Source organism: Anguilla rostrata, chromosome 3 (assembly GCF_018555375.3).
Source record: "Anguilla rostrata isolate EN2019 chromosome 3, ASM1855537v3, whole genome shotgun sequence".
In the NCBI taxonomy this organism is placed as follows: domain Eukaryota; kingdom Metazoa; phylum Chordata; class Actinopteri; order Anguilliformes; family Anguillidae; genus Anguilla; species Anguilla rostrata.
In genome coordinates this window covers 60370096-60387141 of record NC_057935.1, presented here as the reverse complement: position 1 = coordinate 60387141, position 17046 = coordinate 60370096, and the positions used below count along the sequence as shown (strand labels likewise).

At 41.9% G+C, this 17046-nt stretch overlaps 1 protein-coding gene across 2 annotated transcripts in view; it reads left to right on the top strand.

Moving 5' to 3' along the window:
* The window catches only part of LOC135251477 (neuronal tyrosine-phosphorylated phosphoinositide-3-kinase adapter 1-like), a 51808-nt gene that overhangs the window by 20753 nt on the left and 14009 nt on the right, over nucleotides 1-17046 (top strand). For both annotated transcript variants that reach the window (XM_064328975.1, XM_064328977.1), the window contains exon 3: nucleotides 13622-14010. In XM_064328975.1, the coding sequence (XP_064185045.1) occupies nucleotides 13622-14010 (389 nt within the window). The remainder of the gene's footprint in view (nucleotides 1-13621; nucleotides 14011-17046) is intronic.

Below are 17046 nucleotides of genomic sequence, written 5' to 3'. Positions count from 1 at the left end.
AACAAAATGGCACATAGCACCAATGTTATAGTTGAAAGGTAGTCCAGTTCGGTTAATTTATAAAGCAAACAAATTATTCAACACCTAACTCGCACAGTGTGAAATTTTTTAACTGACACACCCCCTATTTCATCACCCGACCCACGTGGAAACAAACGGGTTTAGTGCAGACAGTAAAATTACCCAACCGTAACATCATGCTGTAACTGGAAATCCTGGCTTTGCTGTATTATAACCTAATTTAACCGCCCATTCTAGTGCCAGCTATTTCAAGTCCTGACAATGAGCTCAAAGGTGTACATTAAGCATTTGCACTAATTTTATAAACACTAAGGTTTTAAAATATTACAGTATTTTCACTGATTTTACTAGCTTACCCTGAATGATGTGAGATTTTAACCAAATTTATATATTTACCTTTGAACAGTTACACTACCCGACATCTCTGCGCTTTACAAGAATAAAAGTCCTGAGCCACCATAAACATTTTCCGATCGAATGCAGGAGAAATAACACAACATAAAATGTGTTAATTGTTCTTTTTGGACAATAGTGCAATGGCATGTCAATGAATTGATATACTCTATATCAGTTCAAGATGACCAATACAGTGCAGTATGTTTTAAAAACATGCAAGATAACCAATATTGGGTGAAAAACTCAGGAAGACATATTGCATTGTTGATATTGGATGTGGTGTAATATGACACAAGCTCCTCCTTCGCAGAAGAATGCATATGGAACTTGGTGGCATAATTGAATATATGCATTCATGCTTGCCTTAATTAAATCTAATGATGTTGAAACTGCTTTATTGTTAGTCAGACATTACACAACATTCCCTTTTTTGCATCCTGAACTGAAACACAGAGAAATTTTAATCTGTCTTGTATGGTTTTCTGGAGCAAACGAATGATCTGCATAATTCTGACTGAATCAGCTCCACGTACTCCCCTTCATTTCAGGTGGGATTCACTGGCCTATAGATGCCTAGAGTACAGAATTCTTAATTGAAACATTATGTTGTTGTTAGTGCCATCATTGTACAATGTGTAGAAATATTCTTAAATGCAGTTGGAAGCAAGTCACAGACAACACAGACATGTGTCTTTACCATTGGAATCCTTAAGTGCTCCATTAACGAATAGGGAAAGATTGTTTTATTTTATTGTTTTTGTTATTCACTGGACAAATTTACCGTTTTATTGATTGCCTTCGTGAAAGAGAGGAAGGCAGGAGAAATAAAAAAGGATAAAACAGAAGAGAAAGGTAAAAAAGTAAGAAATGCAGCTGAACGCAAGCTTCAGTCCTCTGTGTCCCCATGGCTGAAATGCAGAGAGGTTTGGCAGAATATCACAGATCTCGAATTCATCACAATTTAGAGTGTGAGAGAAGGGAGAGATAGAGGGAGAGAGAGGGAGAGATGGAGGGAGAGAGATAGAGGCCGGCTCAGTGGCATTGTTGCCTAGCTGCTATGGCAGATAACTGTTCCCTGCGTCATAGGGAGAGAGGGAGAGAGCAGGAGGGAGGGCTGGTGATAAAGCTGGTTATAAAGTAAACTGAACTAAAACCTGGTGGGTGTACCGAGTGGGTGTATGGTGCCATTGACAGTGGAGGAGTTGGGCTGGGCGAAACCGGGGGTAGAACGGGCAAACTATCCAAGTATTTCTTTGGAGGGTGTGGGAATTCAGGACTGCTGGTGGAACGATTTCAATTTCAGATGCTTTCAATGCCATGGTAAACTGCCAATTTCACATACATGCTATTCCAGCAATGAAGTCTGGCAGTGGCCCAGTGAATAATTGCATTAAATCACTGCCATTCTTTAGTGATGATTGAGCACAGTTGGATCACTTGATATAGGTGAATCAAAAATCATGTTGCTTGTGTCTGTGCTGTCTTTTGGAATCTAGTAAAAAATTTCCCACTTGGGGTACTGCTAATCAATTTTGTTCAGATCATGACGAATTGACACTAAGCAATGCAAAATAACAGGGCAATGATTTTCTCTGAATAGTTTCAGAAAAAATACAAATACATATTTGCCTTAAGGACAACAAGAGCCTTTTTTGTAGCTCAGTGTTCTTCAGGTTTAGGACCGACTGATTACTTCCATCCAAATATCTCCATCATCTTTTACTCGTGTATTATGTTGCTGTTGTTGTGTGTTGCTTTAAAGTGTCCACAGCCAACCTCTATGTTTCATTTTCCAAAAGATTATGTGCATACTTAATGTATTCCCCTTCTCCTTGGGTGACATTGCATTACATTTATTTGGCAGACGCTTTTATCCAAAGCGACGCACAATAAGTGCATGTTTATTGTACGCACTATGACCCCACCAAACTCGTTGTCAGATAGTCAACATTGCATTCCAGCGGAAGAGCTTCAGGTGTTCATCCTTGATGGAAGTTCTGTGAACCCAGGGAGCGCAAAGGAAAAAGTGAGAAGTGAGGGAAGGAGCAGGGGGATGTAGGGATGGTAGAGGAAGAGGGGAAGAGAGAAGAAGGGTGGCCTATATTTATAGGACAATCTGGCCCCGTTGTGTCTCTGCAGATCAACAAGCACTGGGTCATGGCTTGCGCATACACCCATGATGCATGCACACACGTGCGCGCACGCAGAAATGACACATGTTCACGTGTATAAGACAGTGTGTTGTTTCCGTGATGTCACATCCTCCAGTGTGCGTACTCACTCGTAACGCAGAGTTCACGGTGCGTCGTCACAGTCCCTTAATCTGAACCCTCGGGCAGAAAGCAGAGCATCAGTGCGGAAACATGGACGCGCTCTCCTCGGGCTCTCTGGATCCTTATGGTTTCTGCCGCTTGCACAACATTTCTTTCATCAGCGGGCAAATTGAAATGAAGTCAATGAGATCACTCGTTTCAACGATTCATTCGTTCCGGTGCGTTTCCACCAGGAGACATACAGCCCTTCAATGGACGTCACCTGACAAAATACACTTCCTTGCGCAAATGCAAGAGCCTTACAACCTCTGGTTTCCCATTTCATAATGAAATACAAACCCACAGTTGAGACCATAGTAGGCATGCTCATCACATCCTGACTGATGTAGACACGTAATATCTCGCAAGCCTTTAGGGTCCTCCCACACATGTGATGGTCAAAAGAATGACTACACTGACACACACACACACACACACACACACACACGCCTCCCTCACACACAAGACCCAGTTTCCGAGTGCTCTTTCGCAGATGCCCACTCCCACATGCCCACGCCCACACACATCCAACAGGAAACAAAACCTCCGCTCACTACCCCTCCTACTCCTTCCCTCCGGTCCGCTGGGGCTTTTGCACCATTTCATTCATCCCTTCCTTCCTTCCTCTTTATCCCTGTCTTTCTTCACTGTGTAGATTTTTTCATTGAGTTCTTCCCTAACATGGTTACGGTTGGCTATGGAAAAAAAGGGAGCAAAGAAGGGAAAAGCAGAGCACAGATAGACTGTTAGAGCTGGAGAAACATTCTGAAAGAGGGAAAGATAGATCTGAAATGTTTTCAGGATGTGGTTAGATATTCCATGTGACACCACAATTCAAAGTTGAAATCAAGCCTTGTAGCTGTCTAGGATTAAACTGCCTCTGGCGGTCAATTTTGAAGAAGGGGTAAAAACAAAAAAATCGGACACATTTGCAGCAACAGAACAGGAGTGCTGCTCAGAACCAAAAGGCAGCTTGATTTGGGCCTGGAATATTGCAGTTAGAACACGTGCGTATTTTATTTCAGAGGAAATGACCATGCATTTGGTTAGAGCATTGAGAACAGCAGTGTAGAAGAGTGGGTTTACCACTTGACCTGAAGGGTTGTGAGGTCTAATCTCTGGTAGGGCACTGAAGTTGTACCCTCGAGCAGAATGCGATACTTTGGCCCAGTTTCTCCATTCAAATCCCTGCTGTATAAATTATGTTTAATATGACGTATAATGAGCAGACAGTGTGTAAAATGTGAAGTAGTGAAAACTGCAGAACATTGTGGATAAATTTGTTGGAAATTGGATTTTTCAAAGAATGTATATGTATACTATCATGAATACATTAATGATATTAAATCATTAAGGTTGTTGGCTCTATTCAATGTAACAAATGAATTGGATCTAATAACCATGGTGTCTGATTGGGATTACTTTAATTTTGCAGGGTTGTTAGTCTAGTGTGCTTAGCATTCCCCTCATTGGTAGGAGAGAGGTCACATTCTTTCAAATATGTAGCATTCCCGCAAACATCATCATCATGGTGTTTTACTCTTACTTCACAGGAATCATTGCTTTTCTATTTTATCTGTTGTCAACTGATTTCTTTATTGTGTGGATGGCCATGGAGTGGCTCCTTATCGATTTGCTCTTGGCGCTGGAGGGAAAAAAGGCGCTGAACAGATAGCATGCTGCTAGTCCTGTGTGACACATTCAGCTTAAGGAATCAGGGAATAAAAATGCCTCTTTTCTGTGAGGCTAATGTGTTCTTCCATGACTGTAAATGCTTATGTTAAGCACCTTTATGAGACTGGGGTAAAGAGAGAAAGTGGAGGGGTGTTGTTGAGAGGACCTGTCAATCAAACAGTCAGAGGTTGCTGTGCAGGCTTGTTACCGCGGCAACAGCAGGGATGCCTGCCAAGGACTGACTGACAGAGAGAGAGAGAGGGAGAGAGAGACAGAATGAAAATAGAGACTCTGCTTGTGTAAGAGAGAAGGGTGACTCTATGAATCTATGAATTGGTTAGATGTAGAAAAATTGTACATGGAAATTGACATACACGTGCAAACAGAAATACAGTTACACACATGCAAATAAATATGCACAATCACAAGTCTACATTAAGCGTGGGTCTGTTTGCTGGAGTAAACCAGTACTCATTGGCAGATTCTTTTGAAAAAAATTGTGTAATGAAAAGTACGGCCCAACCAATATACAAAAATAAATAAATAAATTGCTAAGGTCAGATTCTGTGTGCATCTTTGTGTGCACATTTGTGGCTCATATGTTTTTACGTAGCTATATTTGCCCACTCGTATATATGTGTGGGCAAATATAGCTACATAAAAACATATGAGCTGTACAGTATATGGTATATTCACATTCACCCCCCCCCAATAGTTGCTTTAGCTAGCATCCCCAATGGTTGCTTTAGCTAGCATTTTAGCATCTGCGTTACTCATTAGCATGTTTGCTAGCCAATAAATCATGTTATCGCTCTAAAATTTGTTATATGTAAGATATAAATGTGTGTGTTTGTGTGTGTTTCAGCCTGGCTAATTTAATGACAGGTTGAGTCTGTTCACTCAACCACACTTAAAACTGAAAAACTGAGTTTCATTAAGCATGACTCTTATAAGAAAAATTCAAGATGAAGAATATTATCAACTGTTACTGGTTTTGTTATTTTCTTGGCCTAAAATGCATTTGTAATGAGTTTTCATTTAAAAGTACTTGAATCTAATGCTTTACATATGAGGCCAAACCAGCCTTGCTTTAACAATTTGCTGTTTATTCCAGACTATTCTAGAAGTAGGCCAAAGCTTATAGTCGTGAAAGTATTTCACAAAGATGCCAAAATATGATATGATCATGTACAAATCATCAATAGCTCATCTCATGCAAAAGACATGTATTCTTTGTTGGCCAAAGCAAGTTGCATGTACAGGTGTACCTTACAAGATATCATTGCACATAGTGCAGGAGACTCGAGCATTTTCTCTTGCGGACATCACTCATTCTTCCATTCCCTTGAGTGTAGTGTACACAGGAGACACAAATATATAGGTGTAAGGCTAAATGTTTTGCAATCTTTCGCCATGATTTCTATGCTGTACCCTAGTTGTGTCTATTCTAATGTCTTTGTTTCACAGAATGGCTAAATACAAGGTTAGGTAAATCAAACACACCGAATCATACAATGTCTGCAGCCTATCAGTCCACTTAATCCTGATAATTATTCGAAAGGAGATGAAAAGCTGTCGGGTGCTTATTCCCTTATTCCTATCAAGGTGGTCTGTGTTAAACAGGAGAAAATGCTCTGCATTACCTTTGAGTGTGACTGTTGTAAAATGGGCTTTAGGAACACAAAAATGTAAAAAGAGAGCACTGGACTAATCACAAGGACAAGTGAGCTTATCATGTAGAGAAAATTGTAAAATGTACCACTCCAAGTCCACATAAACATATGCAAATTTGCACACATGCTTACAAACAAAGGTGAACATACATATGCATATATTCACACTCACTGACACAAACACTCATGCGTACATAATAGACAGAAAAACATGAATGTGCACACACCTGCATATACACATGCACGGACACACACAGAACTGTGCGTGTGTCTGTGTGTGGAGGTGCATGTGTATGTGTGCGTGTGCGATTTATCATGTTGTGCAGCTGGTTGGCCTTTTCCTTCTCTCAGCGAAACAGCTGCCATTGCTATGTAGGCTGGCCACCTCTCTGTCAAACATGTAATCTGGTTAGTTTGTCAGTCTCAAGAGCAATCAGGTACAAAGCTAGCCTCTGGCCTTTGACATGCTTGAGATCTCAGCTGGGGTAATTAGGAAATATATGATTTTACCATTGGATACACACAGATCAGCTATTAAAACACAAGGAAGTTGTCTTTTCACTTATAGTTCAGTTGTATGTCTTTGTAGAGAAATGTAAAAAATCTTTGATGAAGACTCAGAAATCAGGCTAATACATTTCTCAACACGTTGATGGACAGTGGTAGTTATATTTGCCTTTTGTGTTATACTACAATCAACCCGTCAAAGATCAGCCAGTGATTTCACATCTGTCTTCTAACTGGCTTTTCTCTTGGCTGGCATTAGTTGCATTCTTGAAGAATTGTTTTGACATTATCTATGGAGCTAGAGTCAGGCCAAAAGTGTCACAAATTCAAAATGAAAAAACATAACTGAAAAAGAAAAATAAGTTGACATTGAAACACACCTTGAAATCGAAAAAAAAATCAGTACAGTATGAATTTTGGTTCAACAAATATTTTATTTTCAGTTTTGATTCTTCTCCTTTCATTTCCAGTACTTTTTTCAGTAACACGTTTTTCAGTAATTTTTGTTTCTATTTATTTATTTATTTATTTATTGATTGATTTCAAGGTTTTAATTTTAGCCTCTTCCGTTTCATTTGCTTTTCTTTGTTTCGAGTCTAAGAAACTTTTGTCCCTGATTTAGCTCCAGAAGCATCCTGTGAATATTTAAAGATCAAGGTCTGATCTGAAGTTGGCCGTTTCTTTTCTGCGCTCTCCCCGAGGTTACCCACTAAAGAGCTCCGTTGTGTGCATTCACTGGACACTCTGTCCTGCTCCCACCTGTGCCCCAGAGACCGAGTGTGGGTGGTTTATGAAAGGAAGAAGAAAAAGTGAGTGGGAGAGAGAGAGAGGGGAGAGAGAGAAAGAGACTGAGAGAGAGAGAGAGAGAGAGAGCACGTCATCGTGGGAGTTTGAATGTGTAAATAAAACCTACTGACATACTTTTTTAACCACATAAATATCAACAGTAGTAATGCTAATGACAACAGTGATGAGGTGACGGTGGTGATTGTGATCACGTTAATTGCAAGTGATTACTATAAGCTCAGGTGACAGTGAGTGTGTCATTTTTAGCAGTGTCTGGTGAAACAGCCATTGTCCTATGTGGGCGTTGGGTCTGCTGGAGAAGTGAATTGGTCTCGGCAACACCGTCTGGTGGAGAAAGCGCACGCACCCGGGTTGCGTGAACCAATCAGCCCAGGTGCTTAAAGGTGTGTTGCTCTCCACAGTTTGGGGCCGAGACCGGGAGTACACACGAGAGAGGTTAGTTTTAAGTCTTGTTTGTCAGAGCACAAGAAAGAGAGAGAAAAGCCACTGAAAAGCGGCAAGGCTGGTCAGCTGAATAGTTGGCCAACTAGGAGTGGCGAGCTGACACGCTGTCGCTCGGTTTTACTTTCCTTTGTCTTTGTTATTTTAGTTTGTGGTTTTAGTTCATTGTTTTTTTCCTGATACCTGCGAGGGGGAAGGGTGAAGGTGTTTGATTTATTTCATTTCGTGTTGGTGCGGGTGCGCGCTCTCTCTCTCCATGCGGCAACCAGCGGTAAACTCCCAGAACTGCCGCATCTCCCTCCCAAGGGTGTCACACTAGCGTTCTGAGAAACCCTATTTCTGAGAAATGCTCACTGCCAACATATTCTCTGTCTGGCCCTTCAGTACACTTCTTTGTCTTATTATCACCCCTTTCCACTCTCCCTCCCTCCATCTTCTCCAGAGTCCAATCTCAATTTCCTTATATCTGTTTCTCATTCCCTGGCAATTCATCCTCTCCAATTCTCAGACCCTTCTCAGAATTCCCCACTGCAGCCCTCTCTCGTTCCTCTCTTATTCCTTTTTCACTGTCAGTTTCTTCCAACCGTTTATCTGTCTTCCTCTTTCCTCTCTCTCTCTCTCTCTTGCTCTCTCCTCCTCTCCTCCAGATATCCATGTTTTCCTTGCTTCCCCATGCGTCACCTCTCTCCCCACTTCAATTACTCCACTTTTCGCCACCTGTTCTTCTTCTCGATCTCATCTCTTAATTCCTTCCTTCCTTCATCCTCCCTCTTGCACCTTCCATTTCCCCCCTTTCCTACTCTGCTGCTCTCACACTTTTCTGCATTCTTCCCTTTTCGCCTTTTACCACACCTTAGTTATTCCTCTGTTCTTCCCTTTCGCTTCATCTGCCTTATTTCCCTTTCTCTTTTCCCTGCCTCTCTTTCCTCCTTCCCCTTTCCTGCCTGTCTTCTCTTCTTACCCATACCTTTTCTGCTTTTCCTCTTTTTATCCTGTATCATGCTGTTCTCTCTTCTACACCACCTCATCTTTCATCTCTGGACTCCAGCTCTCTCTTCCCCCCTCCACTTGTCTCTCTCTTCCTCTCTTCCACCCTCTCAGACTTTCCTTTCATTTCTTCCTCCTCCTTCATCTCTCATTTTATCCTTTCCTCTCTCTCCACAGACTGACAGAATCCAATATGTGTACAGATCACTTAAACATCTCTGATTGTAATTATTTAATGCTTTCAATTAGACCTGAAGACTCCCCCCTCTCTGCTTTAATACCCCAGAGTGTAAATGTGGAACAGACAGAGAACATAAAAGCCTGTACTCACATAGGCAGACATGCATCTCATGGCGTATTCATTCAATGTGCTGAAACATTGGTTACAACTCATCAACCTGGCAACCCAATGAGTCATTTGAGGTTGCGCATACCATACAAGCGTACTGTGCAAAAGTCGGAAACTACCTCTTTCTTTTATTTACTTTACAGTGAAATCAGCCATTAAGCACAAGTTTATTTTTCAGTGTCAGAAAATAGTGCAGAAAATAAATTAACACAAAATTACACAAAAACCTCTACTAAACTTATGTAACATCGTCAAATCTTTCAGTATTTAGTGCTTCCACCCTTTACCATTATTACAGCTTCCATTCTTTTTGGGAGGTTCGCTTTTAATTTTTTTAAAAGAGTTTTTCAGGAATATTTTTCAGTGCTTCTTGTAAACCCCTCCAAAGTTCAGTCTTAGATGTCGGTTGCATTTTTTCGGATGCCCTCGATGCGCCTGTGGATTTGTTCAGATCTGAAGCACGAGTGGAGCTTTATTTTTTCCCTATCTGTCAAAGATACATTTTTTAAATACTGTATGTGTATAGTTTCAGTGGTCTACTAGTTCATGCACAGTTGTTAGGAGTCCCATTTTCTCAATCTGTTGAACTCCAGTATTGGAAACTCCTATTTTTTCAGTTATTCCTTTGACTTACGCCTTTATAATGCAGTTGAATTATCGTATGTCTAATCTAATGAGAAATATCTCCTTTAGCCATTTTAAATGCACACGTTTAAAGAAATCTGCAAGGCAGCTTTGGAAGGCAACATAACGTCATTGACACTTTTGGCAACAACTTTTGTTTGGAGGACACAGCTGTAACTTGTTTGTTGATTGGAAAGATGGAAAACTTAAGGTGGTAGTGGGGTACACAAAAATAAGAGTGGACAAATACAAATAGATTTGATATTATATATAGTGATGGAGGCTTTTCTATAATTTTTTGTTAAATATGTTTCCTGCATTATTTCCTGACACTGAAAAAAAAAATATTGCAATGAATGGCTCATTTGACTGGAAATTGAATAAAAGGGTGGTCTCTGACTTTTGCACAGTACAGTATTACAAGAATATTCAGGCCCATACACACACACGCACACATGCACACCTATGTGTGCATAGGCATATATGCACAGACAAATATAGGAACATGAATACACATAAATAGACAGAGAAATACGCATATACAGCTTAGTTTTCCCTGCCAGTATTTGTTGTTTTCATGTGAATTCTATGGGAACAGATTGCTCAACTCAATAATTCACAAGTGACCACTGTTACTAGAGGAAAAATTTAGAACTAAACACACTGCTTCACAAGCATAGACATTTTGAGAAAGTCAAGAACGCAGCCATATAAACAGATGCCTATGAGAAAAGACACTGCGATAAGTGTTCAAATATAGTACATGCATTACCTGGAAGGCAAATGCACATACAAATAGCTGCAAAAATTCCATAAGGACACAAATTGACAGGAGTGAAAAAAAAACAGCTGTACCTCCCTAATTATTTTTTTCTCTGTCTTTTATGATCTAACTGGGCTTTATTGGCATGACAGTAAATTAGGTGTAACGAAAGCTGTCTCATCTGTTTCATAAATGTGTCGCTTTCTTCATATCTTTTTCTCTCTATCCACATCTCTTTCCTCCCTTCTTCCATTTCTCTGTTTTTTCATTTTTTATTCCTTCATTGACCTCTTCTCTCGTCCACCCCCAGTTCTGTGGTGTCTGATGCCCCTCTTTTTGGTTATGTAACCTCTTCTTTCCTTTCCCTCTTTTGGCTTTCATTCCATCTCAGCACCTACTCACCTCTTCTCTTATTTCCCTTTTCTTTTTCTTCATTTCTCATCTTCATCTCCCTCAACCTCCTTCTTCCCCTTCATTCTTTCCATTTCTGACACCTTTATTCCTTAATGCCCATTAACTCTTCCTTATTCTCTCATTCCCTTATTCCCTAGTCTTGTCTCTCCCTCCTTCTCTCTGTCCCTAACTCCCTCCTTCCATCACTCACTCCAGTGGACAGCAGTGCAGTATAACGGTTGGGGAACTGGGCTTGCAGCTTCAAGGTTGTACACTCGATTCCCAGGTGGGGCACTACAGTTGTACCCTTGAGCGAGACACTTAACCTGAATTGCTTCAGTAAATATCCAGCTGTGTAAGTGGATTGCATGTAAAAGGCTGTAATCTGTGTAAGTCGCTCTGGATAAGAGCATCTGCTAAACTCCTAACTGCAATATAATTTAGTCCACCTCTCTTATTCACTCCCCCACTTCATCACTCCCATTCTGGCTCCCTCCCCTCCTCCCTCTTTCCTTTACTCCCTCATTTCTCTACACCTACTCAGGCCTACTTGCTCGCTCACTTAGTCACACCATTACATGCTCACCTCCCAGCCAGCTCCTTAATTATGGTCTTCCCTGAGCACGTATGTAAATGTGTCTGCCTCCGGGCTCCCAATGGCTCTGACGAGATCGCACTGATGCATCCAGGCCGTGGTCTCTGCTCCACAGCAGTGGAGGAGGAAGCATGTGATTCGATTGGCCCAGGGCTGATGCTGCATGGGTTCACATGGGCATGAAGAGTCTTAACTGTGTCGGCGTGAGAATGCGCATCTGCAAGGAGGCCTCGACAGAGCATTAAGGCGCACACACGAGAGCTGCAACGCACACAGAGCCATTCTGTCAATCATTTAGCTAATACCCTTATACATTTTATGTATCGCTTATTTGCATAGCTTTATATTTTACTGCTGGTTGTGTTTCTTGCTCTATAGAATAACAGTACATTGACAACCAGGATTTGATCCTGCAGCCCTCCAGCACCCAGTATAATTTTATTCTATTGTATTCATCCTGTGTTATCCACGTGAGTTCCACTGAGATAAAAAAAAATCTATTTTTTTCCTCCAACGCAGTGGAATAAAAACAACAACCACGAAACGGAAAGTCTCTTCATGTGCGCACAGGTCAACAGCACCTTACAGTATCTGTCATAGCAAGACGCTATTACTACTGTTCCACACTTCTGTTGTAATGAAACAAGCTGACAACAACATTCAGCACCTCAGCACCCACACATAATGGAAACATGCACATCGCTATCACTTCTCAGCCTTTTGGCTAAGATTTTGTTTGGAACCACACTCACTACCAACAGGTCCTCACACAGAGAGAACACACCCAGATTTAGATGTGGGGCGGGGTGAATGTTGACAGAAACATAAATAAAAATTTATGATGTTAAAAATAGAAATCATACTCGCAATGGAGAAAAAAAACAAGATTATGTCTTCCATGTCAGCGTTAATGAAGCTGAACGCTGTGTACACACATGAATACACATGCGCACACACACACGGAGGCGCGCACATTCACACGCATGTTCACACTCGCATATGCACACGCTCACACCCTCTCTCTCGCAGGCCGTCTTTCTCATGAATTTTAATGCCGTTTCTCACACTCAGGTGTTGTCAGCTGATCCAGCTGCTTTTGAAATGATCTCTGTTCTCCTCTCCTGCTGAAAAGTGTTGCTTTATTCTTTCCTTTGCCTTCTTTCCTTTGCTCCGCCGTCGCACCCTCCCTTTCCTCCCTTTCTCATCACTTTCTCTCTTCTTTTTTAAGTCCCTGTCCCTTCACTCTTTAACCACACCATCTGCCTGCCTGCCTGCCTTTCAGCCTGCCAGGGCAGTGTGCACTGCTATGTCATTGTGCCTTGTCTTAACGCACACCTCTCAGTGCAGTGCTAATGTGTTGATGTGACACAGTGCTAGCCAGTCGCAGTGTTCATTCTGGCAGGTCAATCATTGGGTGTTGGTGACGCACACATCTCTCTCTCCGTAAAGGCAGTGTCAACTCCCTCTACCCAGTCATTCCTGAATTTCTGTGCAAGGCAACCTACAGCCGTCTCTCTGTCTCTCACATCTATTCCTCATCATTACACAGGAAGGTCCTGCTGTGTTCCATACGTGTGAGTTCACGTGAATTCATTACCCTTCCATTCTTTCCTCTCTCCCCCATTTTGAATCTCCTCCACTCTGTCCATCTGGTTCTTTGATGTTTGAATCTTTTACTCCGCCACCAGTCTTTCCCTTTCTCCCTAGTTTGAGTTATTCCCTCCTCTTTTTATTTTCATTTTCTATTTATTTTCTCACTATTCAGCATCTCCCAGATTCCCACATTGCAGTGCTCCTCCTCTGCCAGGCTGTGTGTCACTCAAGTCTTCCTGTTCTGTGACAGTGGTCCTCTGTTATTTTTATTCTTTCTTTAGAGGGGGGAAAATGGCTCCACTCCTTCAATCAAATAGTTAACCTAAATGGGAGGTCAAGGTCATGTGGAATGAAATCCCGGGACTTTGTGACCCCTTCAAAATCAGTAACTTAACTCCGCACCCTCTCCTCTGCCACAGCGGTCTTCCCTCTCTTCAGGTTTTATATCCTCCCTTTGCCTCTTTATTTTTCTCTATCAATCTCCAGCTCCGGCAGTAAGGACAGCTCGGCCACTGTGGGAAAGGTGCGGGACCTGGCGTCCTTCCGGCGACACTTCCGAATGGGTTTCATGACCATGCCCGCCTCGCAGGACCTTTCCCCGAGGCCCTGCTCGTCCGCCATGGCGCCCCGCTCGCAGTCCTGCCACTCGGTGGGCGCGGGCAGCGACAGCCTGGAGAACGGAGACCACTCCAGCCCCCCCCAGGCGTCGGCCCACTCCTCGGGCCGCCCCCCTCCGGCCAAGCCGAAACGCCACCCCAGCACCCGGCTCAGCTCCACGGCCGATCACCGCGGGGCCAACCTGCCGCCCCCGGAGACCCCGCCCCCTCCCCCTCCCACACAGCTGCCCAGCTCCAAGCACTCTGAGAAGAGGAATGGTGAGTCTGGTGCTGGGTCAGGTCGTCTTCTCCAAGGTTCAATATGACCGTGATCCTGATACAGCATCTGTGCCAAATGGCACTTTTAGCCTCCGTACTCGGGACTCTTAAGTGACCAGACCTCCAGGGGGTGCACTTATGAAAGTGCTGAATAATAAGTCCCAGGCAAAGCCCTGTCGACGTGAGTCACTCAGTCTCAGACACGCCTGTGTCCGTGAAAGTGTGACTGAACCATGAAGGCACCATTCCCTGGGTTCTCTGTCTTTGTCACTGTAGTATTTAGTAATAGTATTTATTATTTTGGCAGATGCACTTACCAGAGTGATTTACAAAGCTATCATAGCAGGGTTCATAAAGTGAATATCGTAAGAGCCACATGAACGCTGGCATAAGTACAGAATAATAAGTCACACATAGCTAACGGTGGCAATAAAAACACGTAACCAATTAGCCACAAGTGTATACTTATTTTGAAATGATCACAAGGAAAAATCTTCCCTAATCTCATAGCATAAAAATACTGGCTTGTATAGAACAATAAGAGAAACCACAGGAGTAACATAAGAGCAACCATAAGAGTTATATCAACTATACATCAACAAGCATACACGCAGTGCTGAATACAGATCTGTAACACTACATAGATCCCTCTGAAGGAGGGGGAAGGCAGGTTGGTATTTAGGTGCTGGGATAATGCTGGATGTGATAGTTGATGATAGTTAATTTACCTCAGGGAAACCAGGGACGAAAGGGATCCCGTTTGGGATGCATTGTTTTCAGTGGGTAGGAATTTCCTTTATTGCCTCGGTGCTAAGCACTGAAGTCTTATATTATATGAATGGTGTGCCTGGTGCCCAGTTTAGAGAGATGAGGAGGGAGAAAACCAGGCCTGGGTCAACTGAATGAGTATGAGCATTAAATATTTGTATGTGAAAATGTATCACATTAATTTCAAGTATTTAAAATGCATTTGCCAATACAGATGATTTGTGTTTGTATTATTTAAAATATTTTCTTGGAGATCCAAACACTTTCTTAAAGGAGTACCATGGTGATTTTCACACTTTCTCGGTTTTATGTGCTATTTGCACAAGAGGCATTGAAGAAACACAATGAGCAAAGTATTAAATATGTCCGTTCTGTATTTTTGGAGAAATATGCGTTTTAAATTCATCGTCCTATTTTCAACCGGTTGAGAAAGTTGTCATTTTGCTACGTCACTAATACAGTAACTACTCCCATTTCCACGCCCCGTAAAGAAATCTGACAGCACACACCGTCCTGCTGTTCAGACAATGCAAATATTTGACTAACGTTAGGTTCACTTAAATTAGAGTACCTTTAGATTATTTCTGGTTATATTCATTTAGCTAGCTAGCTAACGTTAGCTAGCTAGGAGGTTTGCTTTCATAAGACAATGTTATCGATAACGTTAGCTTGCTAGTTTGCTTTTATGAGGACGTTATAGTTGTGTTTTTATCTTAACTTGGCTAGCTAGATATCAAAAATTATAATTGGATATAAGTCAACGTCCTTACCTTAGCTATCTACCGATACTTGATATACTAGCCCTACTAAGCTAGCTAGCTTGTGAAAATTCAGTCTCCCAAAGAGAGCGCATATCATGGGGGTAGCTATGGAAACGGGACACGGTCTGTCAATCATAGCTAACGGACAGTTCTCATTACCACGCCCAGACGGTTCGGGTGAATTTTTATCGTGGGAAATTTAGGCTTAGAAAAATACGTTTTAAAGTGCATTGAAATGACTGAAGAATTAAAAAATTATGCACATTTGTTTTGTTGTTGCCTGAAGACAACTGGGAAGTGTCACGTTCAACCACCATGGTACTCCTTTAAAACTGGTAGTATGTTCAAAAGGATATTCAAATACTACTTAAAATGCTTTTACAAATACCTCGATCACTGTAGGCCACTGGGAGCAATGAAAGCTATTTGTAAAAAATCCATCGGTAAATGGCTGAAAGCAAACGGTACGTGAACTAATTTAACAAATAACTTAAATTACTTCCATAAAAAAGTTTAAATCATTTGTCCCTGTATTGGGGTAGACATGGGCAAATGTGAGGTTGAACAGCAGTTGAGCAACTGCATTTTAAAAGAGCTGAAGAATCATGATTATTGACAGGAAGGCAAGATAGCATGTAGTTTTAGTAGTCCACTCGGGATAGTAAAATGGTTAAATGTTGGGGTGAATAGGTGGTGAGAAGCAGTTGGACTTTTCTTGTGTTGCTTACAAACCACAGAGATCTGAAGAACCAGAATTCCATCGCAGTTTTCTTCTTGAAGGAGAGGCCGTTGCCGAGGGTGACACTGAGGTTGTTGAAGTGGGCGGGGATCAGAATGAGGCAATCTAGGGTTATGAAGAATTCACTAAGTAAAGTGGATTTTTAAAATCGTGCGTACTGATCTGGCTAGTAGAGCAGGTTTTATTGCAGGTGCATGTTGCAATAAAGGTGTCCTATAAATCATTGGCATGACAGTGATGGGATGAATATTAGTGGAGAAACAACCAAGTAATCTTATACAGAAGCACAACATAAGGGGACCCAGGTCATGTAAATGTGTACAAAAACAATGATAACGAACAACTAAGGGGACCTAGTCGTTTGCGAGGCAAACACTGAACCAGGCCAGGGCAGTGTCTTACATACTTGGGTATTCCAGATTGAACAGGTAAATGTGACGGTCAGCTGGGCTGAATGCTACTGACTCCTGCATGCCATAAAGGAGTTAGCCCAATGTTTTGTATCCACACATTGCTGAAGAGGATGGCATGTTGCAAAGATAGTCCGCTTTTCACTAGCTTTGCAGTTTTTTATTTCTGAATAGCATTTTTCAGTACCAATTCAACAGTGGCTTCCTCACATAAGATTGTTGTCTTTTATGTTCAGAAGGCCATTTCCTCAGAGTGGGGAGATAGAGAAAGGGCCCAGAAAAGAAAAAGGCCCTTTATTCCCATTCCTGTCCCATGTGTTGCCCAAGAATGAGCGGGATTCAAACAGCCATCACTAGA